Consider the following 23372-nt stretch of genomic DNA (forward strand, 5'->3'; position numbering starts at 1 on the left):
GAGTAGAGCTTTGTGTATCCATAGCGCTGTTTCTATGGGCCTTCATGCTGCAGACATTTAGTTATCATGGTAATAGTGGGCATTTTAGATCTGCGGCGTTGATTCACTTATGAACTGAGAGACAACGTGCCGCTACGTAAGCTTGCGAATGCAACACGAATAGATCGCAAAGATGCTTCGACCAAATGAAATTGACTTTGGGTACTCTATCCGACCCGGTTGACTATAGCACAGATTTATGTAACATTGGATGATGCTAATCGATGAGAAAGGAGACGTTTTAGGTAGCTTATGCCTTTTGCGAAACGATTCCTGTGAGCTGTTAGTGGGAAGCATCTAAGCAGCATGGCATGACGCACTCTCAACATCGACGACGCTCTGGTCGAGGATCTGCTTGAGGGTCTTGGGGTTCTCAAGCTCCTTCTCGATCTTGGCGATGATGCTCTCGGCAAGCTCGCGCTGCTGCCTCGCCTTGACCTGGCCCTCGTAGCGGACCCAGGAGTCAAGGACGGTCTTGGCCTCGTGGGCGATGGCCGTCTTCTGCTCGAGCTCGTAGGCCTGAGCCTCAAGCTGGGCGGTTTCCTACACGCAGTCAGCCCCCATCGGTCCAGCGGATTATCCATCTCATTTCCATCTCCTGTGTCGTACCTTGGAAACAGCGAAGAGGTTCTTGGTGATGTCAATGACACCGCCGAGGTCCTGTACGCTCTCAATGCGCTGCTTGACGGCCGTGGTGTGGTCGGCGCGGGCCGAGTTCAAGATGCCGGAGATCTTGTCAATCTGCGACTGCGCATAGTCGGACCAGGCCGGGCCGGCGTACTTGGCGACAGCCCAGAAGATGGTCAGAAGCGATAGGGCGACGATGGACTCCTCGTTGACGACGTAGAGCTCGTTGCTGATGGCGAAGGTGCTCACACCGGCGGCGGCGGAGAGGACGGCGGCCTTGGTGATGGGGCTGTTGCCGGGCACGGGGATCGCATCGAGCAGTGACTGGGCCTTCTTCTTGGGGTCCTCGGGCAGGTTGGACTGATAGCGGGCCGGGGTGATCTGGGCCGTGATGCTGGGGAGGGTGCGGAGAGGGAGCGATGGGCGGAGACGGGCGGCGCCTGTTACGGGTGAGTATGCAGGTCAATGGCACCGCAATCGCGTCGGGGAGCTTGTACGTACCGACCGCGCTCCTTGCCAGACGAGAAGCCATTGCTGTGGATGAGAGTGGGGAGGTTTGGGCGGTGTCGTTGATGGAGTTGAGAGCTTCGCCGGTGCAGAATCAACGCGCCAAGCCGACTAGCCGAACACGGCCCGGCGTTTGGGAAAAAGTTCACGACCAGCAAGTGCGACGACGAACAGCAACACGACATTCGCCCACAACGATCCATTGCCCTGCCGCTGCGATGTCGGGTATAAAATCCACTGCCGTAGCTGGTGTGAAGAGGAAGAGAAAATCGGGAGAAACAGAGCGCCGCGCAACCAAGTCAAAACCCCGCCCAAAGCCTTCCAGCGACGAGGACGAAGACCCCCAGGAAGAGATTCTACGCCTCGAATCGCAAATCTTAGAGTCGCGAAAGCACTACAACAATATTGCGACCCTTTTGAAGCTTTCGAAAGCTTCAGACCCCGACGACGAAGCATCCGTTCTCGCAGCCGTCGCACTATGTCGAGTATTCACACGACTCCTGTCTACCGGAGACATGGTCAAGAGCAAGAGGATGACTGAGGCTGAGACTTTGATCATTACATGGTTGAAGCAAAGATATCAGGAATACTTAGAGGTGCTGCTGCGCGACTTCCTCAGCAGCGAGCACCCACCCAAGCAGTCTGTGGCGTTGACTCTGCTCTTACGGCTGGTCAAGGAAGAATCAAAAGCACAGAAAGACTTCAGTATCAAGAATAGCCCCCTTCATAGGACCGTGGAGGCGCTTCTCTTACTGCCTGAAGGAGATGGCTCGAGAGACGAATTTGCGGAGAAGTTTTTTGGCACCTACGACGACATCCGATACTCTACTTTTCGATCCATCAAAACGCTACTTCAATCCGAACTCGCCGATTCAGAAAAGGAACGTGTGGCCCGCAACAGCTTGTCACTTCTTCTCAGTCTTGAGGCCGTCCCAGCATCGAAAGACGACGTCCAGAATTTCTACACAGAGGTCCAGGGCAAGAGTCCGGTGCCTTCTTTGAGCTCGTACAAATCGCAAGCACAAGAAGCTTGGCTGGCAACATTGCGATCAGGCATCACAAAGGAGCAGCGAAAGTCCGTTTTGACTGTTTTCTCTCACCAGATTGCACCATGGTTTGCGCAGCCCGAAATGCTCATGGACTTCCTTACAGACTCATACGATGTTGGGGGCGCTACATCTCTTCTGGCGCTTTCCGGACTGTACTATCTCATGTCCGAGAAGAACCTCGACTACCCATCTTTCTACCAGAAACTCTACTCGTTACTGGATGATGGCCTGCTGCACTCAAAACACCGATCACGCTTCTTCAGATTACTAGACACATTCATGTCCTCCACACATTTACCAGCGACGCTTGTAGCAAGCTTTATCAAGCGGCTCTCCCGGTTAGCGTTGTATGCACCACCGGCTGGTATTGTCGTCGTCATCCCATGGGTATACAACATGTTCAAGCGCCATCCTGCATGTACTTTCATGATGCATCGCGAGATACGAGACCCGGCTCTGAAGCAAGAAATGGAAGAAAACGGCATGGAAGATCCATTCGACATGGATGAGCAGGACCCGCTTCTTACAGATGCCATTGAGAGTAGCGTATGGGAACTGGAGACGCTACAGTCGCACTACCACCCTAATGTTGCGACGCTAGCGAAGATTATCGCGGAGCAGTTCACGAAACGGTCCTACAATCTTGAAGATTTCTTAGACCACTCTTACACTGCGCTCCTTGATACGGAACTGAACAGAGAGTTGAAGAAGGATCCCGAAGTTGAGTTCGAAATTCCGAAACGTATAGTCACAGCTGAGGAGGGATTGAATCCTCTCGGCAAGCTTCTAAGTCTTGTGTACGACACTAGATAGATAATGGAACTGAATTTGATTTCAGAATGACTTCACTACAATGGATTGACAAAGTGTTGATGTGTGCTTATCCTGTATACTAGGATTGAACTTCGAGCTGCCCAGCCCTGGAGTAGTACCGATCATGTGACAGCGAGACGCGCTGCGCACGAGCCACCAGCTCAGTGGACCCTGTTATTCTTTGTCAACCCCGCGCGACAGCTCTCCTCTTGCTCCCCGTCGCGCAGACATACTGCTCCCCTGCCTCCTCCGTTCGCCCCTGTCTACGCTTTTCTTTCTTGTTGTACGCAACTTGATTAACATACTTATCATATCGCACAGGTTCAAGTTTAATCCACCGCAAAATGTCGCGTCCACCGGGTCCGCCACCTTATTCTGCGGAGGAGATTGCCCTTCTAGCCACGCCGGAAGCCAGGTTCAAGGCTCGGGCAGAACTTAGAAGTATGTAAGAGACGGATTTTCGGAGCAGCTGGCTCATGATTTGTAGGCTACGTTACGGGTCACAAGCTGGCAGATCTCCGCGACCAAGGCCTGATAGGTGCACCCAACTACAAGCTGACGAACAACAACAATGGTGCGGCTGTCGGCTATCGCCGCGCTTCTACCCCTTGCTTCAGCGATACGCCCGATGTAGAATCAAACGATGAAAACGAAACATCTCCTGGTGGCAACGCTGTTGGCCCTCAACGCATACGATCGCGCACTCGTGCAGAGAGGAGGGCATACGCGGGTCATGAGCCCTACTCGACGTCTCGCCACGCGCGATCGAATCGGGCCAAGGACTCCGCGGCTTGGAACGAGTCCAGCACTGTAAAAATCAACCAAATCTCTTTGAACACTACGAACAATAGACTGACCGTAGCTGAACAGCGGATCAACCGAGCCAAGAGTTCGAACACACCGTGCCCGAACTTTACATCCACAGGTATCTTTCATCGGGCTCCAAAAGTGATATACTTCCCATCATCTGTTGTCTGACACTTTAATAGGCAAATGCGCCCGGCTCCGGTGCCCCGACATCCACGACGTCAGCAAGCTAGCTCTCTGCAAGCGATTTCTATACCAAAATGTTTGCACCAAAGACACTCTCTGCTCTTTGTCACACGAGACGACCCCCAACAACACGCCGCACTGTGTCTATTTCCTGGAGAACCGATGCACCAATTCACCGTGCATGTTTGCCCATGTCCAGATCGACCGAAATGCACCGGTCTGCGGGTCCTTTGGGCGGCTCGGTTATTGCAGCGCAGGAGAAGCTTGTCCCTGTCTCCACGTCTACGAATGTCCAAGTTTTGCTAACAACGGGTCCTGTGACGCGGGTGAGTCATGTCCGCTGAGGCACGTCCATCACGCTTCTCGCATGAAGGCAGCTGCACTTGGCTCTTCCGGCGTTGGATCACCGGAGAGCGCCGTGGATGGTGAGGAATACATCATGAGAGACGCTATGAGCTCTCCAGACGAGATCCAAAACCATGCTATCACGCAGCAACATGACTACGTTGCTTTCGAATCACAGGACTAAGCCGTCGTCCTTGTATATATGCTTGTCCCTTCTGACTATGTAGGTTTCCGGTCCTTCTCCTTCGATTATTTCCTAATGTCTTGGTCGCATTCAAGTTCCTACCGGTTTGGCCGTTTCTGGTCGACTAAGGTAAGTATCTCTCGCGGACCTTTCTACTAGATGTCGTTGCATCAGCAGCGACTTCCATACCGGGCTTGAGGCGTTCTCACAATTTCTTGATACCCGCTTCAGCGTTTGGCGCTAAAGGTTCTTTCTTGTACGATGATGGCTTTGGGTGCTTGGAATGCATCTTGAATATGGGAGCATCCAGCAATTTGGAAATACTCCGAGATTTTGCGAGGCAGCTCCAATACCGTTGAGTGAGCGCCGCGCATTGAATGAACATACAATGCAAAATATTTCGAGATTTCTGCGCTTTGCCTTCAAGTGATGAATGAAGGCTTGATACACGCATAAATTTGTCAGCAGGGTCGTTCGGCTTTTGCTTGTTTGATCGAAACCATCATGCAAACGCAAGCGCTGGGCTGATGTTGGAGGCTGAGGCGGCTCGCAGAGCCAAGCACAGCCGCACCACATACAACGAAGCTGCCTGCGAAGACACCGCAGCGCCTACAGCCACCCTCTATGCGTGTAGATAGTCTCACCGGCACCTTACGAAAATATAAGACGTTCCTTAGAATCCCGTAACATATCTCAAAGCAGTGCGTTGCAAAGCACATTACTCTACGAAGCATTACCTGCGGAAACCAGCCGCATACACGCCGCATCGACGCGTCTGAGGCCGCAATCACATATCCCAGGCTCAAAATGACGCTCAAGGACCTACTGAAAAAGAAGGACAAAGTCAGAGACGAGGGGAACGTCGCAGAGCAAGGGCCCACGCTGAGCCCAGATGTGCCAGAATTCCAATTCTACCGCACCACAACCACAACGCACGAATCCATCGAGCCTCCCGCCTTCCCCGGCGACCCTACGCGCGCGTCGCAACCCTTCCTCTCCCCCGCTCCAGAACACCGAGGCTTCAAAGGCAGATTCAGGCGGCACAGCAATGCAGCGGAATCGGGGGGCGGACAGGACAACGAGAAGGGCGGACACAGGCTACACTTTGGCCGCACGCGCAGCGCCTCCAGCGTCAACGTGCCAGAGAATTTACCAGCTGTAACAGGCGACGGCGTCGCGCGCAACGAGGAAGAAGAAGCAAATTGGGAGAAGCGCGCCACGGTGCTGATATCAGGCAACACGGTGCTGAAGAGCGGGGCAAACACGCCCACCATCGAAGTTAGCGATCCTCTGGCGCCGGCACAACAGCAAGGTGGGAGGAGTAGAAGTGGAAGTCACAGCGTGAGCGCCGCCCCAGATGATGCGGACATCCAGGAGGCGATCCGGCTGCACGAGGCCGGCGACTTCGCGGCCAGCACGAAGATCTTCGGCAAACTTGCCGACCCAAACGGCGCGAATAACGCACTTTCTCAGGTCCTCTACGGCCTTGCGTTGCGCCATGGTTGGGGCTGCGAGCCAGACATGTCGCAAGCCGTGCGCTACCTCTCCGTTGCGGCGTCGAACAGCGCGGAAGTAGAAAGACTGGCGCTGCAGGCAGGCATGAAAAAGGGCGGTGCTGCGAAGGGGGAGTTGGTCATTGCGATGTTTGAGCTGGGCAATTGCTTTCGGTATGCATGGGGCACGAAGAAGGATCCGGTGGCTGCGAAGCAGTATTATGAGACGGCTGCGAATTTGGGGGATACGGATGCTATGAATGAGGTGGCCTGGTGCTATGTGGAAGGCTTTGGGACGAAGAAGGATAAGGTACGTTCAGAGCTTTTCTTTCTATCGCGTGTCTCCGTCCTTTTCTCGACAAGTCTTCCGACGTTGCCATTGCCAGCTTGCCTACTGCGTGTCTTGACGGGGGCGTCATTGTCGGTGTATGGGAAAATCATTCATTCCCTCCCCCATATTCGGACGTCCTCGTCACCGTATCAAAGAGTCACCTCCCGCTCCTCAACCTCACGCTCAAGCCTCCGCCCCTCAACACTTCTCTCTCCTCAGTCTGTTGGGGAACCTCAGCGCCCGAATGCAGTTCAAGCAAATTAGCCTGCAAACCGATGGCTAATACCGAGCGTGCCGGAAAACCTCCCGACATCGCCACGATGCATGAACGGGCCGAGAGCACTCAGAGTGCTATCGACTTGCTCATAACGGCATGTCGGTTCGACTGCTGCCCCGGCATTTCCTCGGTCCATGTCTGGTCCATGAAATCTGTACATACCTCGTCGCTGTTCTCCGTCTACAACGACTTTGACCGGTCTGCGCCAAGGCCACCTGCAAAATGTCCGAACGGTCAACATCAATAAACGATCCCACCATCACGCGGAGGATCCCAAGACACATCGCCATCTATTCTTGAATCGTTCAGCCTCATTTGTCGGGCAGCATACGCATCAGGAAAGCCGGCTATTGCTAACGCCCACAGTTCAAAGCGGCACAGTTCCTCCGCCTCGCAGAGTCAAAGGGAAGTAAGACAATAGGCAACACGTGGTAAGCAGCCCTCGTTTTCTATCCCGTTGAATGAAAGCATCGCGATCGGGGAGCCCATCGAGATCCAAGGCGATCTCACTTAGGCGTAATCTGCGCACGTTACAACGGAGCACCGCCGCCTTCATCATCCCGCTATCGCTTCAACACCAACACCTGCCCACGATGACTACGATTGAGCTCGTCATCGCCGAATGAGGGACGGCAGCTGGGCAATACATAGCGTTACGGCGAGCATGCGCCAAGCATCATCGATTGGCTGCCACGCGTTGAAAGTACAGCACCTGGATGCATCCTTCGCTTAGCCGGTACGGTCCTGACCGCAGCACCGAAGTCACACCCCACCACGCTTGCCCTGTCACACTATCCGTCTGGCGCACACCCGCTCCGTCGGGCCCGCGCGCTCGTGTTGAGCGCATACACGTGGCGTGCTGTCGCTGGCGGCGCAATATGGCTGGTGTGCGTGCGTGCTGGCTGGTCTATTGACGGACGGCGTGGTGTTGATGCGATGGAGGGGCGGGTGGGAAGGTGGTGTGCGGCGCGGGACGCACACGATGCTACTAGACTACCTACTTTGGACCGAGGAGAAAGAGGGATGCTCAGTGAGGGTGTGAAAGGCACGTGCTAACGGTGCAACAGGATATGGAAGGACAAGTACAATCCGAAATAAGCGACGTTCGATCGGTCTTCCCGATGCGATCACAGGTATTGTTCCGGGGCGTCAGTCAGATGTTCAGGTCAGTGGCGGACCGGGAATGCTGCTCGTTGCTTGCGGCTCACGCTCGGCCGTCCAAAATTGTTGGTTGGTAGAAGGTTTCGCTCATCTGTCTGGACCATCGGTCTATCTATCGATCAGATTACCCTCTGCCGTGCCAGCGTGGCTGAGACATGCCTTTCTCCGACTCGTGCTCGTATGCCGAGTCGTCTACTACCTCCTATCGCATCATCTGTCTTGCTCCGTGGCTTACACGGTACTGGCTTACACGTCGGCACTCAGCCCTCAGTCTCACGCCCGGTCCGACGTGCTGTGTGGGGGATGTCAGCCCATCTGCTTCGTATTCATCCACCAGTCTCTCCGTGCGGGGAAGTACGCCTCGCATTCCGTGATGTACAGGGTATCCAAGAGGGAAAGTCGCACGGCAGCTGTGTCGTACCACAACGATCTAATGCCTCGTCTTCCAGCGTGGGGAGTGGGAAGGGGAGATTCGACCGCGATGTGCTGTTGCCGTGCTGTGCTGTGCTGAGCTGAGCTGTCTCCTCTGCCGTGCGACTCTCCTTCCTGAATCCGTGACCCTGTACATATCCAGCAGCACCGTTTTCTCCCTCCGAGGCACGTCCGCGGCAGTAAGCAGTGCGTGCAAACTTTCCCTCAAGCTGGAGTCCCAGATGATGCACCTTTCGCAGAAGCGATGGTGGGTCAGGAGAGCAGATGAGATAGACGGTCAGGGTCGACTGGCATCCTTCCTCCCCCCTTCTTTCCTCCGTAGCCTAACTACTGCGGTGATTTTCCACCGCCCGACCTATCGGCAGCGTAGAAAATACCAATAAAGACTAAAAGCCAGTGTGATTTTCTAGCACCGGTGATCTTGTTTCAGAGAACTGGGACGTATGCAGGACGAGGTGATCTCTATGTAGGAGGTAGCGTGGAAGAAGCGCGTGGGTACGTGCCATGACGGCAGACTCGTACGTCTGGCTGATTGATCAACGGTGATGAATGGCAACGGGGGAGGAGATCAGGTCTGGACTCAGGAACGAAGGGCCAATGTTGCCTGCCAGCCCGTAATGGAAATGCGTCTCGAAAGAGACAGACATGTATTGCTGACGAGCTCGCACGATGCCATCCATCAAGGATCCCCTCACCCTCTCACCCCACGTTCTGCAGCACAAAGGTTACTGAGTGGATCCGCTGCGACCGCGGGAGTCGCGCATTTAGACGTCTGCTGGTTTGGCGAGCAATAGGTGCAGGTCTGCATGCTTATGCACTCCGCTTCAACACAGACCTTCTTGCAGACGCTCTTCACGGGCGAGGGATTAACTAGACCCACTCCGCTGTGACGCTGGGTCGAGTAGCCGTTGGATGTACAAGGGACGAGTGGAGTCTTGGTGTACATTGACTCTCCAACGGGTGCAAGGCTTGTGTGGATTCTGTCCGAGGACGGGCATTGTATGGGCTCGGTGAGCGCGCCGGGGACGGCAGCGCTTCCTGGAGGACGGAGGCGGCGCGTATCGTCGTCGCTTGAGCAACGCAGCGCGATGGGATGCGAGGGACGCGTCAAGCGTGGGATCATGCTTGGAGGCGGAGTCTAGAATCCTTCGTTCACGGAGGAGGTGCGTTGCGTGGCGAGGGGAAGGGGGTGAATGGATGGATAGAATGGCAGGTGGAAACGCTGATTGATTGATTGATTGATAGATAGATTGAATGAATAGACAGGACATGCTTTCCAAAAACAGCTCAAGCAAACGCTCGTGGTATCTCATCCTCGCCAATCCATCATAGTCGTTAAGCATTTGTGTGCATCGTGAAGCGTAAAACTCGTCTCTTGCGTGTGATACCCAGGCCAACCAGCCAAGGGCACAGCAAACCAAATCCAATAGATACTACTACTACTTTCCAAGCCCCCTCCTAAATTGCAACTACCTAAGTACCGGCGCTCAAAACAGTAAACAAGTTATCTTCAGTGCGAATCGTGCCTCATATACAAGATGGCTAGATGTCGTAGCATACATGGTCTTCTTCGTAGCAGTCATTTCGTGGCAATAACACGCTCGCTACGCTCTGCATGACGTGACAAATTCAGATGTGACAAGGGAATAGATGAAAAACAAAAGTAGAGAGGTGGAAAACAGAAACAGTCCCAAATGTGCCAAATTCGCTTGCTCGCTTGCTATGCTCTCAAACACAAAAACCAAAAGGATAATGAAATAATAGAGGCGCAAAAAATGTCGCTTGCGGTCCTATGACGCAGCGCTAACGATGAAGGTAAATATAAAGCGGAGATCTGTTGAGATTCCCGCGGTTCAGAATCCGCCCAGGTGCATGCTGGAAAGGCAGACAGGAATGCGTAAAAGAGTCGACGTTGCCGTCCAAAGTGTTCAGAAGCAGCGAGCCAAAAGGTAGCTGGCGCAAAGGAAAACGCGGATGACGAATGCGAAGCCCAGTGAAGGGCGAGCGGTCGACGCGAAAACAGGTCCCCGGCCCATGATGCAGATTTGATTTGTTTGCCCTACGGGGCCCTCCAGGCGATGGATGGAGGGCCGGAAGAAGCCAAGACGCTATGCTGAAAGCAGATGATGCAAGTCGTAAGGAATTAACATAGGGAAGGTAGTTAGTTTGGTTGTTCAGCCGATGTTGTCAAGCTTGGAGGGGTGGCCGTCGGATGTGCCGGGGCGGGAGGCGGCGGCAGATTCTTCGACCATGCGCTTAAACTCCACAACGACTTCGGGTGAGATCTTGTCCCAGAGCAAGCTCCGCGTGTAGATGTCGGCGGCGCCGTCGCTCTTGCTCTGCTCACGCATGGCAGCGAGAGTGGCGGCAAGGTTGCGGCGGTGAGACGGCTGCGAACCCGGCGAGAGTGGGTCGCTGAAGTCGTCGCTTGCGATGCTGTATCGGGTGCGAGTGAAGTCCATAGAAGTCATGCTGTTGTACTGGGCCGGTGTGATGGAGAAAAGCTGTTCGTGTTCCTGCTCTTTACTGGTTGTCGTGAGCTGAGTGTGCAGCTGGTCGAGAGCAGATCCGGTAAGGGCATCGATGTCAGCACCAGACTTAGCCCAAGCCATGCCGGATGGGCCAGGCTCTACCATGGAGACGCGGTTGGCGACAACACCCTGCTCGGTAACAGTAGGTGCAACACCAGCGTCCTTGAAGATGCTGTCAAGAACCTGGGTGGAAGCGGCACGGACCTCATCAGGCATACGAGGAATGGGCGGTGCAGCAGAGCCGGAGGATTTGCTTGCGACGAAAGCGCCGCAGAGGAGCAGCATAAGCAGGAGGCCGGATGCGACCGGCTTCTCCTCGTCCTTGCCGCGCGGCACAATAGCAAGGGGCTGCTCCTGGGGTTGCTGACCAGGGGTCTGCTCATCGAAGTCATTGACGAAGATGTAGTTGTCCCATTCGCTGTTGCTCATGTTGAGGTTGTCCATGTCCGAAGTGAAGTCGGTAAAGGCAGAGCTAGGCGCCATGGAGGCAGTGTTGGTCGTGGCACACTCAAGCCTCTCGGTGAGGACGGAGACCTTCTTGCGAAGCTCGCCAGTCTCAAGGGTGTGAGTGCGGACGAGTTCTTCCTTGTCGAAGTGGAGCTGGTTGACGATCTGATGCATCTCCATCTGCTCGCGGTGCCAGTTCTCCTTCTCGGAAAGAAGACGGTCATACTCGACCCTGAGGTTGTTGAAGTCGTCCTGTAGGCCGCAGATCTTATCAGACCAGGTCTTCTTCTCTTCCTCGAGCTCTTCAGTGTGCTTCTTTTTTTCGTTGCCGGGAGTCAAGACTATGATGATGTTAGCTGATGAATACAGGTGATGACATAATGGAGAACGGTGACCAAATGGTATCCAAGACCAGATGTCCAGACGCAAAAACCAAAGGGGGTACGTACGCGGCCTGCCTGTTCCGGAGGAGTCGTTTCTGTTGCTTGAGCTCCTTCAGCTCTTGCTCGTCGGTGCAGTCCTGGATGAGTCGGTCGATGTTGAATAGATTCCGTTCCGAGGGGATGTCGAAGCGAGCGTTCTTCTTCCTGATGCCACCGCCACGCTGAGGGGTGAAGGACCGGGCCGGGGAGCTGGCTCTCATACGCTTGGGCCCTGGGCGGGCGTCCATCTCTTGCTGGTTGAAAGCCATCCACTCCGAGTTGGTGTGCGGTGACAGCGGTTGCTCGGGGCCTGCCTGTGGGAAGACGGAGCTGGGCCTTACGTTGCTCTGCACTGGCAGTCCGTGGAAGGTCATCTGCTGGGGAGGGTCCGCAACGAAGGGCGGGGGAGCGGCACCAAAGTCTGAGGGGGCGAAGGGGTTCAGTGGCTTGGAGGCAGTCGGCGTCTGCGATCCGGAGTGCTCTTGGACGGGCCATGAGGTCTGCTGGCCATAGCTGGCGGCCTGGTTGGGGGGCAGACGGGCGAAGGGGTTGTTGCTCTGCTCGGTGAAGAAGGGGTTGTTCGCGTTGGTGTTGACGACTGAGCTCGTTGCGGTCCGGTCGATGAACTGGCCCTGGTGCGAGAAGTCCTCCCAGATGGAGGTATCGGGCGAGAAGATGCCCTGGGTGCTGGTGGTGGGCGACATGAGGACGGGGGTGTCGAGGATCTGGCCGTCGATGGTGCCGTCGTCGAAGAAGACGCTGGGCTTCCGGTCGACGGAGCTGAGTGTGCTGGAGGGGCGGTGGAAGTCCATGTGGTTGGAATTGGGAGAAGTCCATGGCGGACTAAGCGGCTCTTGTAGCAAAGTACCGGTGTGGGTGCGGGACTGGCGGTGTGGGCAGCCTATTCGGGCAAGCGGGAGCTCCAGGCGGTGGACAGCGGCCAAAAAGCGGCGATTGCGCTGCGTGTGCTCGTCGTGTTAATTGATGATAAAAGCGAGTGCTCGTTGTCTGCTCGCACTGCCGGGCGTGGGCAGCGGTGCAGGGCGATGGTGGTGAGTCTGTGGTGGGGAGCGAGAGCAGCTAGCCGGCGCGGGCTGGGCCTGCTGATAAGTGATCCAGGCGGGTGTGGTGGGGTGTGTGCTTCGGCGCGTTTAGGCGGCCGGGGGGTGCCTTTAGCAGCGCTGGGCGTGTAGGGGCCTTCACTTCCGTGGGATGCAGCGAAACACCAGCGCGTCCTGCCATTCGGCGCCCCGGCCAGGTCGGGTACGCCTGCATCACGGAAGCACCTTCGCAAGGATTGACTGGCTGTACGCTGCTCGCAGCGGCGGAGCGCGGCCAGAGCGCTGCGAAGAGAGGCCCCATGCAGCCAGCCATCGCTTCACCTGTCCGCCAGCCTGTTTGCCTGCCCGTCTGCCCCGACGCGTGCTCAATCGCACCATGAACGAGCGCCGCCCGTCAGCGCCATTGTGTGCCGTTTGTCGCCCTGATGGCAAGCCGCTGTCACCATCGTGTGCGGCCGGACAGACATCGCCTTCACTTCACGCGCTATCCATTCACTACCGTACGCTGCAGTAGTAAACACTGAGTAGTCTGGTACGACACCCGCGCGCCCGCCGCCAGTACCATTCCATGTATCGATAGCACGCTTCTGGTCTGGCTCTGCGCGGGCCGGCCCTTCTTGCGACGTCCCGCCGGCCTGATTCGTCTGTGCCCGCCCAGGCGTCCTCGCTCGCGGAAAACTCTGAAGCCAGGCTCGCGAGCTGCGTTCCGCGGATGGCGCCGTAAACGTGGTGGAGAGTCTGCCATCGTGAAGCGTGCTGTTGTGTCCATCAGGAGACGCTCCCCAGGTCTGCTGAGGGAGGAGGGCGCTGCCGGGCCGCATGCTCCCGCAGCCTCAACACCATTTGCAGCCTCCTGCGGCATCGCCATCATGGATTCGTCTTCGTACGTCAGCCGACTCTATTCCAACTTCCCACTTTCGCCCGAGCCAGTCTGTGTGGCTCGCTAGGTGCTCCCTCTCTCCTCGCTTTCCATGGTGTCATCTGCCAACTTCCGCGAGCACGAGTCATCTCACCGCTACTCGCCGATGCGCAGGGAAGCCTGCTTTTGCTCCCCTCACCCCTTCTGTACTCTTTTTCATTTTCGTGAGGAGAGCCTGGTGTAAGGTACCAAGCACCGCCATCTCCATGCGGCTGGTGCAGGCCTGCCTGGAGGCGATCCGACGCAAACACTGCAGCCACTGTGTAATCGTTCTGTCCCACAACTGTAGTCTATCCGGAACTCACGTCCCAGCCAGACGGTATTGCAACTTGAATCTCACATCGCTACCTGGTCCCCTAATTCCCTTCGATGTATTTCCGGAACTACGCAAATGCGACGGGTTTGCCCCAGGCTCCGCCTGACAGCCGTCAAATTGTAGTCAGAAAACTGACAAGCAGAGGGCCGCGTTTCGCTCGCCAATGATCTTTCTCCCCGCCTATTGATTCTGCTTTTCCTGTTTGTAGCCGCTATCCGCAATGGTGTAACGGATAGTAGGGCGACTAAGACAATCCATCCCTACCAACGCGTTACGCCAGAGATGCGGTCACTCGAGCTTCGGCTACGACGCCAGTGTTGCTCTTGGAGATCAAGAGGCGGTGCCAGGACGGTGGAAATGCACAGCCGCTGTTAGAGCCCGCGTGCGAAGGGCTGCTTGCTCTGGATCAGATCGCCCGTTGCTTGTTGATCCTCTCTGCGCGCGTACGCGTACGGACGATGTTATGCCAGGATCATCGTCGGAGGCTAAAGCTGAGGATGCCTCAGTCCACACAATCCGTTCAATGGCTTCTTGGTAAACAGAACCGAGACAATTGCGACATTGACCGAGCGCCTCACCGACCCGAAAGCAATAATCCAGTCTTCATGCGCCGGAGAGCATTGAGGCCCAACGTGCGAGGCGAGAAGTTACAAAGTTTCCATTTTCAGCGCTACAAGTGTGGCTGCCACAAATGTGAGGCTGTAGTGTGAATGGACCGCTTAGTGGCCCTACCCTTTCGCAGCGCACTTCTGCACCGCGCTTCCACTTGCTGCAAGCTCGCGTGGTTGCATACGGACTCGGCCACTAATGCTGCTTGAACGAGCTGTCATGCTGTTGGATGGAATTGTAGGGAAGATTTCTTGGCTTGGCAGACCTGTACACGTAGTTTTTCTTCAAGATGTGAGTCACCTCCACACTCTCAACACTGCTCAGGAATTTGTCCCCGGCCTAACCTTGGAGCAATGACGGTAAGCGCCCGTCCGTAGCTTGCCGGCTCCTGCTTTCTATTTTCACAAGCTGGTGGATCCCAGGTTTCAGAACGGATATGCGGTGAGCGATCCAATTGATTCTTCCACCGGACGCTAGAGCTTGGACTGTTGTTGATGGTCCAAGCAACGAGTCAACATCCGACAGAGCTTCGCCTGATCCATTGTGCGGTGAGCGATCGTCAACTGTCTATGGTATGTTCAGGTAAGGTCAATTGTTCTAGCATGTGAAGAATTGTAATAGAGAATGGTCTGTTAGACACCATGTCCCTTGCGGTGTGTTTGAAACAACTGTATGCATTAGACGACTTGCGTCTACTACGGGGCCGACGGAAGGGTAGCAGCGTACATGGTCTCGTGCGACCAGGTGGTGGGGTAACCTCATGGCATGCCGGCCCCCTTTTGGAAGCCGTTACCTGCCCGCGCGCACGTAGCCGCATGGCAGTGGACGGACGATTGTGATCCTACAGCTCTCGAGGCGGTATGCTCTGGCACGTTGTCTCATGCCGGCTGCCTATCTCCGATATCAGGGGCGCTAGAAGCGGATCGACGAGACGTAAAGGATGACCTGCGAAGACGTTTGTAATAAGATCTTCCGGTTGAAATCTAGACATTGATAACCATGGAAGACAATGCCGGCGACTAGCAACTGACGGACCTCTGCGATCCTCCCAGTACCGAGGCGGTATGCTCTGGCACATGTCCGGCAGTTGCATGGTGGTTAGTGATGAATAGGAAAGAGACATGAAAGAGGGACGTGAGGGATGTGCTGCGAAGACAATTGTAAGATTGTAGTGTGAAGATCCAGATACGGGTATAGTATCGATGCAGAAAGAAGCGGGCGCCTATTTTCCATGAGGCGAAGCTCCGCAAGTTGTGCCCTTTGCTGGTGTGGACTTTCCTGTGACGAGATCGCAGACAGGACTAGCTCTTGTGCCCTCATAGAGGCCGTGAAACGACTTCCTTTCCTCCCTCAATGTCTGCATGGAGACAGTCGACGTGTCATTTGTCTCTCAGCTTCTGTAGTGTGTTGAAGAACTTTTTGGGGTATATACTCATATTCCTTCGTTGTCGTCCCTCGCCCATAATTTCACTGTGCGGTCCTTGCCTCCACTGACGATCCAGTCGGCATTGCTGGTAACGTCGGTGCTGAACACTGCCTGCGAATGACCTTGCAGTGTCTTACAATGCGCCCAGTCGTCCGCAGAGAAGACTTGAATGTTCTTATCAAATCCAGAGGAAATGACAAAAGTTGAAGCCTTCTTCGGGACCAACTCTCCGTCGCCATTTCCTTGCAGCGGCACACCGTCTAAAGGACCGTCAGTACCTTTATACCATCTCAAATCGGTAACGCCGCCGGTGTTCGCGGCGATAGCATTCGTCTCTCGCATAGCTCGCACATCCCAACATCTCATAAATCCGTCTCCAGAACCAGATAGGAGTCGATGACCGTCCGTGCTCCAGTCGAGACCGTAGATGGGCTTGATATGACTTTCCATCAAGAAGATAACGCGCCCACTTCGCACATCCCACACTCGACCGATACTGTCCAAACCACCGCTGGCCACCAGTGACCCGTCTTGGTTGAAGCTGACGGTGTAGACTTCCTTGGAGTGACCCTCCTGGATAATTACTTCCTGGCCGGTGTTCACGTCCCAGAGACGCCATGTCGTGTCGTCGGAGGCCGATGCAAGATAGCGTCCCGATGGGTGAAATGCCACCCGACACACCCGGTCCGCGTGGCCTTCCAGAGATCGTAGTGGCTTGTCGTCATCTAGTGACCAGAGTTGCACCTTGCCGCCTGCTCCACCTGACGCGAAGTTGGCGCTTGACGAGGAAACGGTCGAGCCGGGCAAGGTGGCACCTGGAACCCAGTCGATTCCTGTAGCTCGCTCGGTATGACCACCTCGGTACGCCTTCTTCTGCTCCAGACTAGGAACCTCGAGCAGCCGAACCTGCCCTCCCCAGTTTCCATACGCGACGTACTGACCATTGGGCGAGAAGCGCACAATACTGACAGGTCGGTCCGACGTCTGCGACCCATACAGCTCGAAGCCCTTCAGTCGATCCTTGATCTTGTTGCGGAAATCGATATGGGTTTTGAGCGGTATAGTTGACTCGCGTCGCTGGAAAGCAACTCGTTCCTTTGCCCGCGGCAGAGAGTACTTGGCCATGTCTCTCCGTACATCTAGAAGCAGCGCAGTGCCTTGTGTGTAGAATTCCTCGTCGCCTTCGCCCGGCGCTTCATCCGCCTCCTGCATTTGAATATCCGCATCTTCACCTCCAGCTTCTTGTTGCTCGAACAAGATGGCTCGTAATCGGTCGCGTCGCTCTGAAGACCCTTCACCGAAAAGAGTGATGGGCTCACCCAGTGAGCGGAGTTTCAACTTAATGTCGCGATCGGCCGTAGGAACTAGAATCTGCTGCGCTCGCTTCTTGCGCTCAAATTGGCCCAGTATGTCGGATGCTCGCTCGTTCCCGCCTCCAGGTGTGTCCGATGGCATGAAATAGTTGCGATCGAGAGGCACATTGGCCAGATCAATACCCTCCATGGGTACATGCTGTATCATCCGCCATCTGTCAGCTTTAGCCTTGCCATTCGCATTTGATATGAAGGGGAAGCTCTCGCGACTGCGACTGCCGCCTGCCGCCTGGCGCATGCGATGTATTTGTATGAAAGGATGTACTGCTTACCTCCGCGTCCTCCTCCACATAAGCCTGCCGCGACGGGTGCACGTTCATCTTGACTGAGCTCTCCGGCGAGTGGAGAGTTGAGTGTGGATGTCACGTCGTGGGGTTAGAGCTGCAATGCACTTGCCAAAAGTTCCTAGCGGGCCGGTGTTTTCCCGATAGGGCTGCGTGAAACATGCGATGTGCGATATGTACCTGCAAGGTTCAGAAAGCGAGAAGGGCCAGATAGCTAATCTGACGTGAGTTGTAAGGCCACGCTGCCCCGTCCAGCAATCTCATCGTGTGCGGTCAGCAGTTGCGCAAACAATGCTGGACATCTTCATTGCAATTGTAAGTCTACCCACGCAACGGTTACGGTACCGTAGCTAGCCGCATGACGCCAATGCTCACCCCCCTGCGAAAAAGTAGTCCCTTTCACTCTCCGCAAAGGTACATTACGATGCCCGCCCCTACCGGCCCATCCTACTTGCACTGCAATCGCATACTGACAGCCCATTTCTAGGCCTGGGCTGCGGCCATGTCATCTGCCATAACTGGCGCTGCGGGCCTTTCATTGCGCGCCTCGCGTCAAGCCGCCTCAGCGCGTTTCGTTATCTTTTGCATCTCGACTTCGTCACTACTAGCATCGGTCCACGCCCAACGAAACTATTCATCGCATACGTCTCGCGCATCCTCGCTCTATGCACCGCAAACATGTCCATTGAACCGCGACTCCTCGCCTGCCGAGATTGGCTTGCGGTCGTTTCACTCCTCGTCGCATAACTGGCAGAGCACGCCGCAATTCACATACCACGTTGCCTCATCGTACTCCGCCAAACAAGACAAATTCAACGCCGCCAGGAATATATACACGAACGAGATCTATGACCCCAGCAAGAGCGAGGTGACAGACCTCAGGAAGTGCAAGAGCGCAAAAGCAAAGCGCACGCGCGCAAAGAGTGGCCAGGATGCCTTCTTCTTCAGCCAAGTCGGAACCACAAAGAGCACTACATTTGGTGTAGCAGACGGGGTGGGCGGCTGGGTCGAGTCCGGCATCGACCCCGCCGATTTCTCCCACGGCCTGTGCGAGTACATGGCGTGCGCAGCGCGCATGTGGGCACCCAAGTCCAATACCTCTTCCACCCTGCACCCGCAGAGTCTGCTCCAGGTTGGCTACGAGCACGTCATAGACGACGAAAGCATTGTCGGTGGTGGGAGCACCGCATGTCTGGCTGTCGCAGAGCCGGACGGCCATGTGGAAGTGGCCAATCTTGGAGATTCTGGCTTCATGCACTTAGGCTTGAATGCCGTACGACATTTTACGGAACCTCAGACGCACGGCTTCAACACGCCGTATCAGCTTTCCAAGACTCCACAGCGCATGCTCGTACAGATGGCTGTGTTTGGCGGGCCTAGCACGTTGTCAGACCTTCCGAAGGTGGCGAGTGTAACGAACCACCGTGTGCGCCACGGAGACGTGCTGGTGTTCGCCACGGATGGGGTCTGGGATAATCTTAGCCCCCAGGATGTCCTTGGCATAGTGAGCCGCAACATGGTGGATATTGGGGCGTGGGTGGAGAATGACGGTGTCATGGAAGTTGGAAGCGAGCTGCGCAGCTTGGTGCAGGCTGGTAAAGATGGAAAAGCAGGACCCACTTCATTGCAAGCGAGGTTAGCCACCGCCATTGCGAAAGAAGCAAAAGAGACGGGCTTGAATCAGCGACGAGATGGACCCTTCGCGAAGGAGGTGCAGAAACATTTCCCAGGCGAGGCGTGGCACGGTGGAAAGCCAGATGATATAGCCGCTTTGATTGCATTAGTCGTGGAAGAGCCGAAACAGTAAGAGTGTGGATTTCAGGCTTTGGGTCGCAAGAGTCACGCATTTGTACGCATATTGCGAAGTTGGTTGCATGGAACGGCGTTAAGAGAAGGGTTATGTTTCGCCGACAACACGTGATCACACATCGTCATTTCCGGAGGTATCTTGAATATTAGAAGGTAGCGGATCTTTCTGTATAACATGAGGCAGGTTCTAATCTTGCGCAATCTTAATTCGTTTCTGGTTCAGTGTCGCATCAAGCAGTTAACGTCTGACCGATGAGCTCATACAGCTCTTGTAGGTAAACGCAAGTACAGCCGGGCCTTAGCTCCCAGACTATCCTCCTTCTCTTACACCCGTTCAAGTTGCGACTCTTAACAGCGCTCATCTTTTTTTCACCACAACTCTTTTGACACGTCGCCGCGGCTTCACCACGTTGTTGGCTATTGGCCTTGCAAATGAGGGGTTACATGCAGCTACAGGGTATTCAACCTCGCTGGTTTGAGCCCAAACTTTGGATCTGGTACTCTGCGTGAGACTGTGAGTGAACGCCCCAAGACATGGAAAAGCTCTAGCGATGCAGCACTCACGACTCAGAGACGTACCCAATGTTATTCTGCTTGTTTTGAAATTGTTCTGCAGCTACAGTAACTTCTCACTGCTGCTGATAAGGAGCACCCTGCGCAATGGAACAGCTTGCCATTCGTCACCGCGGGGTTGAGTCCGGGCAAAGTGGGCCTGTGTAACAACACAAACAATCCAGCGCGCAGATATTCAGCCTCGCACCTTCTTCCCTTTATCTTCTCATCGCCTACCGGCTGATTGTGCCCTTAAGAACCTTTGTATGTGAAGTCCGCCCTTGAATTTTGGGCCGATGAGCTAACAGTTCACCATTCGACAGAAGCAATATAAGAGATCGGTTTCGATTGGTAGACATGGTTAAAGACGACCTCGTCAACGGTGAAGGTGACAGCAATACGACTCTCGTCAACGGTACGAATGGTGCTAGTACCATCCTCCAGTCTAACGACACGCGGAACATTCTTGATATCGTCGACAACCTTCGCTCCCAAGGTATTAGCAGGTACATCGATCTTCCCGAGATCATCGTATGCGGCGAACAGTCATCCGGAAAGAGCTCCGTCCTCGAGGCGATCTCGGGAGTGACGTTTCCCAGCAAGGACAATCTTTGTACCAGGTTTGCAACTGAGTTGATACTCCGACGCGGCCCAAAATCGCCCATCAAGATACGCATCGTCCCAGGAACCAATGAGGAGCGTTCACAAGATGAGAAAACCAAGCTGTTAGAGTTCAAGCATGAGATAGCGGTCTCAGCAGAAGCTCTGCAGCTCGACAAAATCATCGAGTCTGCAAAAGTGGCGATGGGTATTGATGACAGCACCAAAGTCTTCAGCTCAGACATCCTTCGCCTGGAGCTTTCTAGTCCGGAACTACCGCATCTAACCCTTGTTGATCTGCCGGGTTTATTCCAAGCTGGTAGTCGTGCACAGTCTGATGCGGACAGTGACACGGTGAAGTCTCTCGTCCTCAAGTACATGAGAAGTCCACGAAGCATCATCATTGCCGTTGTATCCGCAAAAAATGATTTCAACAACCAAGCCATCACCAAATACTCGCGTGAGATCGATCCGAACGGTCTTCGAACCCTGGGGTTGATCACTAAGCCTGACACTTTAGACAAGGGCTCCGACAGCGAACGCTTCTTCGTCGAACTCGCGCAGAACAAGGATGTCAAGTTCCGACTGGGATGGCATGTCTTGCGCAATAGGGAATATGCCACAAGTCATTTCACGCTACACGAACGCAACCTCGCAGAGGAACAATTCTTCGCTTCTGGTATATGGACGTCCCTTCATCCAACACAAGTAGGTGTGCACTGTCTGAAGCCCAGACTCAGCAAGATCCTCAAGGACCAGATCCTTGTTCAACTTCCAGATGTTCTGGCTCAGATACAAGATGGCATACAAGACTGCAATCATAGGCTGGAGATACTCGGTGCGTCCCGCACTACTCGGCAAGAGCAACAGCGATATCTCCTCCATGTGAGTCAATCCTTCAGCAAACTCGTCAAAGCTGCTGCCGATGGTCTCTACTCCGATCCTTTCTTTGGAGACGCCTCCAATGAGGTCGGTTACCGAAGGCGTCTGAGGGCGATTCTCCAGAACACATTGACGGACTTCGCGGAGGCGATGCGCAAGGAAGGGCACGCATACGCTATCGTGGATGAGGACCTAGCGAATCATCCTCGTCAGATCACCCGCCAAGCCTACGTAGCGAAGGTCAAGAACCTTTTGAAGCGAAGCAGGGGACGCGAGCTACCTGGAACATTTGACCCACTTATCATTGGACAGCTCTTTCATGAACAGCGTGAACCTTGGAGCAAGCTGGTTAATGACACTGTGGACAAGGTTGTGCAGGCGGTCCACTTCGTTGTACGCTCGGTCCTATCGCACTTCTCCAATCTCTCCACGCTTGATGCACTTCTCAAACACTTCATCTATCCCCGGCTGGAAGTAATGACCAAAGAGCTACGTGGAAAAGTCAACGAGCTCCTCAAGCCCCACGATACAGGTCATCCTATCACGTACAATCACTACTTGACCGAGAACGTTCAGAAAGCACAAGATAAACGTCGCGCTCGCGAAATCAAGAAGTCACTTGAGAAATTCTTTGGCAATGACTATACATCTCAAGGAACCCAGCTCATGAACATCGACGTCAACAACTTGATCCAGTTTCTTGTTACAAAGACTGAAGCAGACATGAACAACTATGCAAGCTCCACGGCCACAGACTTCATGGAAGCATATTACAAGGTAATCCCTCACCCCTTGCATCCCACTTGAAACATTACCTTACATAGAATAGGTCGCCTTGAAGAAAGTCATCGATGACTTCAGTGTGCTGGCCGTTGAGGTTTGTTTCATAGAGAAACTCCCGAACTTGTTCTGCCCAGAAGATGTGTTCAACCTTACTGAGGAGACGATCTCGACCCTAGCCGCCGAAGATGAAGAGTCCGCGGCGGAACGAGCCCGATGCAGCGAGAAGCTCCAAGTGCTGGAAAATGGTCTGAGGGAACTCAAGAGTGTCCAAGGGATTTCACCAGCTACGTTCCAGGGTGAGTCGTCACCAGCCCAGGTACCCTAATCCTTCGCTGATGGTCGAGACAGATCAGACTGGAACAATTATAGACAATCAGGGTGAGGAGACCTCCCTCGAAGCAAGCTCTGTCCCTCACAAGCTCACAACTGCAAATTTGGAAGAATCGACCAAGAGTCTGTCTTTGGTCAACGGTGTCAGGTCTGTCCAATATCCTGGCCCTGTTGAAGTAAAGCCGGTCTCGGAGCCGGAAGAACCTCTAGTTCCGGAACAGCCACGAGACCACGATGGCTGGGGCCCATTTTTTGGGACTCCCGCGTATAAAAAGAAGAAAATGGGAAAAAAGAAGCCTATCAAACCACCGCCACCCCCAGTGGAGGAATACGTGGACACCTATGATAGCTAGAGTAAAGCGTGTGTATGGACACGAGAATGCCAAAGTGACACTCATCTCGTTCTGGTCCACCCATCTACCTCGATTTCCCCCATTCGATTCTGCGAATCTAAGCCTAGGCCAACACAATCTACCAAACCCTCCCTCACAACTTAGCACCCTTCCCACCTCAATCTCCTCCCCTTCCCCTTCCCACCTAGCACTCAACCCCCGCATCACTAGGCAACCACCCACAAAAGCCACAAAACCACACGCGACTCTCGTACTTAATAGCCTCTCGATCACCAGGTGAACACGTCTCTGCCATACACGGTATGACCTTCTTCTTATTTGTGTGCCGAATACCAGGAGCTTTGCTTTCGCAGTATTCGTGCTGCGTGTAGGACTCGATGTCCATGTATGCAGTTACGCAGGATTTCTATGAATGGCGTTAGTG

General features: G+C 54.6%; 7 protein-coding genes across 7 annotated transcripts; 4 read left to right on the forward strand and 3 right to left on the reverse strand.

Annotated features, from left to right (window-relative positions):
• Nucleotides 1–336: 336 nt before the first annotated feature.
• Nucleotides 337–1198, reverse strand: ATP4 (atp4 subunit B of the stator stalk of mitochondrial F1F0 ATP synthase; the record flags this gene model as incomplete). Its single annotated transcript, XM_056220754.1, has 3 exons — nucleotides 337–582; nucleotides 649–1106; nucleotides 1168–1198. The coding sequence occupies 3 exons, from the start codon at nucleotides 1196–1198 to the stop codon at nucleotides 337–339; spliced, it is 735 nt and encodes a 244-aa protein (XP_056066057.1).
• Nucleotides 1199–1391: 193 nt separating this feature from the next.
• On the forward strand, nucleotides 1392–3035 carry NOC4 (Maturation and nuclear export of 40S ribosomal subunits interacting protein; the record flags this gene model as incomplete). The annotated part of the gene is made up of 1 exon (XM_056220755.1): nucleotides 1392–3035. The coding sequence occupies one exon, from the start codon at nucleotides 1392–1394 to the stop codon at nucleotides 3033–3035; it is 1644 nt and encodes a 547-aa protein (XP_056066058.1).
• Nucleotides 3036–5181: 2146 nt separating this feature from the next.
• Nucleotides 5182–6645, forward strand: N0V89_012031 (uncharacterized protein; the record flags this gene model as incomplete). The annotated part of the gene is made up of 2 exons (XM_056220756.1): nucleotides 5182–5187; nucleotides 5260–6645. The coding sequence occupies 2 exons, from the start codon at nucleotides 5182–5184 to the stop codon at nucleotides 6643–6645; spliced, it is 1392 nt and encodes a 463-aa protein (XP_056066059.1).
• Nucleotides 6646–10425: 3780 nt separating this feature from the next.
• N0V89_012032 (uncharacterized protein) lies at nucleotides 10426–12463 on the reverse strand (the record flags this gene model as incomplete). Its single annotated transcript, XM_056220757.1, has 2 exons — nucleotides 10426–11544; nucleotides 11675–12463. The coding sequence occupies 2 exons, from the start codon at nucleotides 12461–12463 to the stop codon at nucleotides 10426–10428; spliced, it is 1908 nt and encodes a 635-aa protein (XP_056066060.1).
• Nucleotides 12464–15988: 3525 nt separating this feature from the next.
• Nucleotides 15989–17675, reverse strand: N0V89_012033 (uncharacterized protein; the record flags this gene model as incomplete). The annotated part of the gene is made up of 2 exons (XM_056220758.1): nucleotides 15989–17584; nucleotides 17628–17675. 2 exons carry the CDS (start codon nucleotides 17673–17675, stop codon nucleotides 15989–15991), a joined length of 1644 nt encoding a protein of 547 aa, XP_056066061.1.
• Nucleotides 17676–17930: 255 nt separating this feature from the next.
• On the forward strand, nucleotides 17931–19446 carry PTC7 (Protein phosphatase 2C 7; the record flags this gene model as incomplete). The annotated part of the gene is made up of 2 exons (XM_056220759.1): nucleotides 17931–17954; nucleotides 18127–19446. The coding sequence occupies 2 exons, from the start codon at nucleotides 17931–17933 to the stop codon at nucleotides 19444–19446; spliced, it is 1344 nt and encodes a 447-aa protein (XP_056066062.1).
• Nucleotides 19447–20357: 911 nt separating this feature from the next.
• On the forward strand, nucleotides 20358–22948 carry N0V89_012035 (uncharacterized protein; the record flags this gene model as incomplete). Its single annotated transcript, XM_056220760.1, has 3 exons — nucleotides 20358–22259; nucleotides 22312–22561; nucleotides 22635–22948. 3 exons carry the CDS (start codon nucleotides 20358–20360, stop codon nucleotides 22946–22948), a joined length of 2466 nt encoding a protein of 821 aa, XP_056066063.1.
• Nucleotides 22949–23372: the final 424 nt, after the last annotated feature.

This window comes from Didymosphaeria variabile, assembly GCF_027946475.1.
Source record: "Didymosphaeria variabile strain IMI 356815 chromosome Unknown scaffold_9, whole genome shotgun sequence".
NCBI classification, from domain to species: Eukaryota; Fungi; Ascomycota; class Dothideomycetes; order Pleosporales; family Didymosphaeriaceae; genus Didymosphaeria; species Didymosphaeria variabile.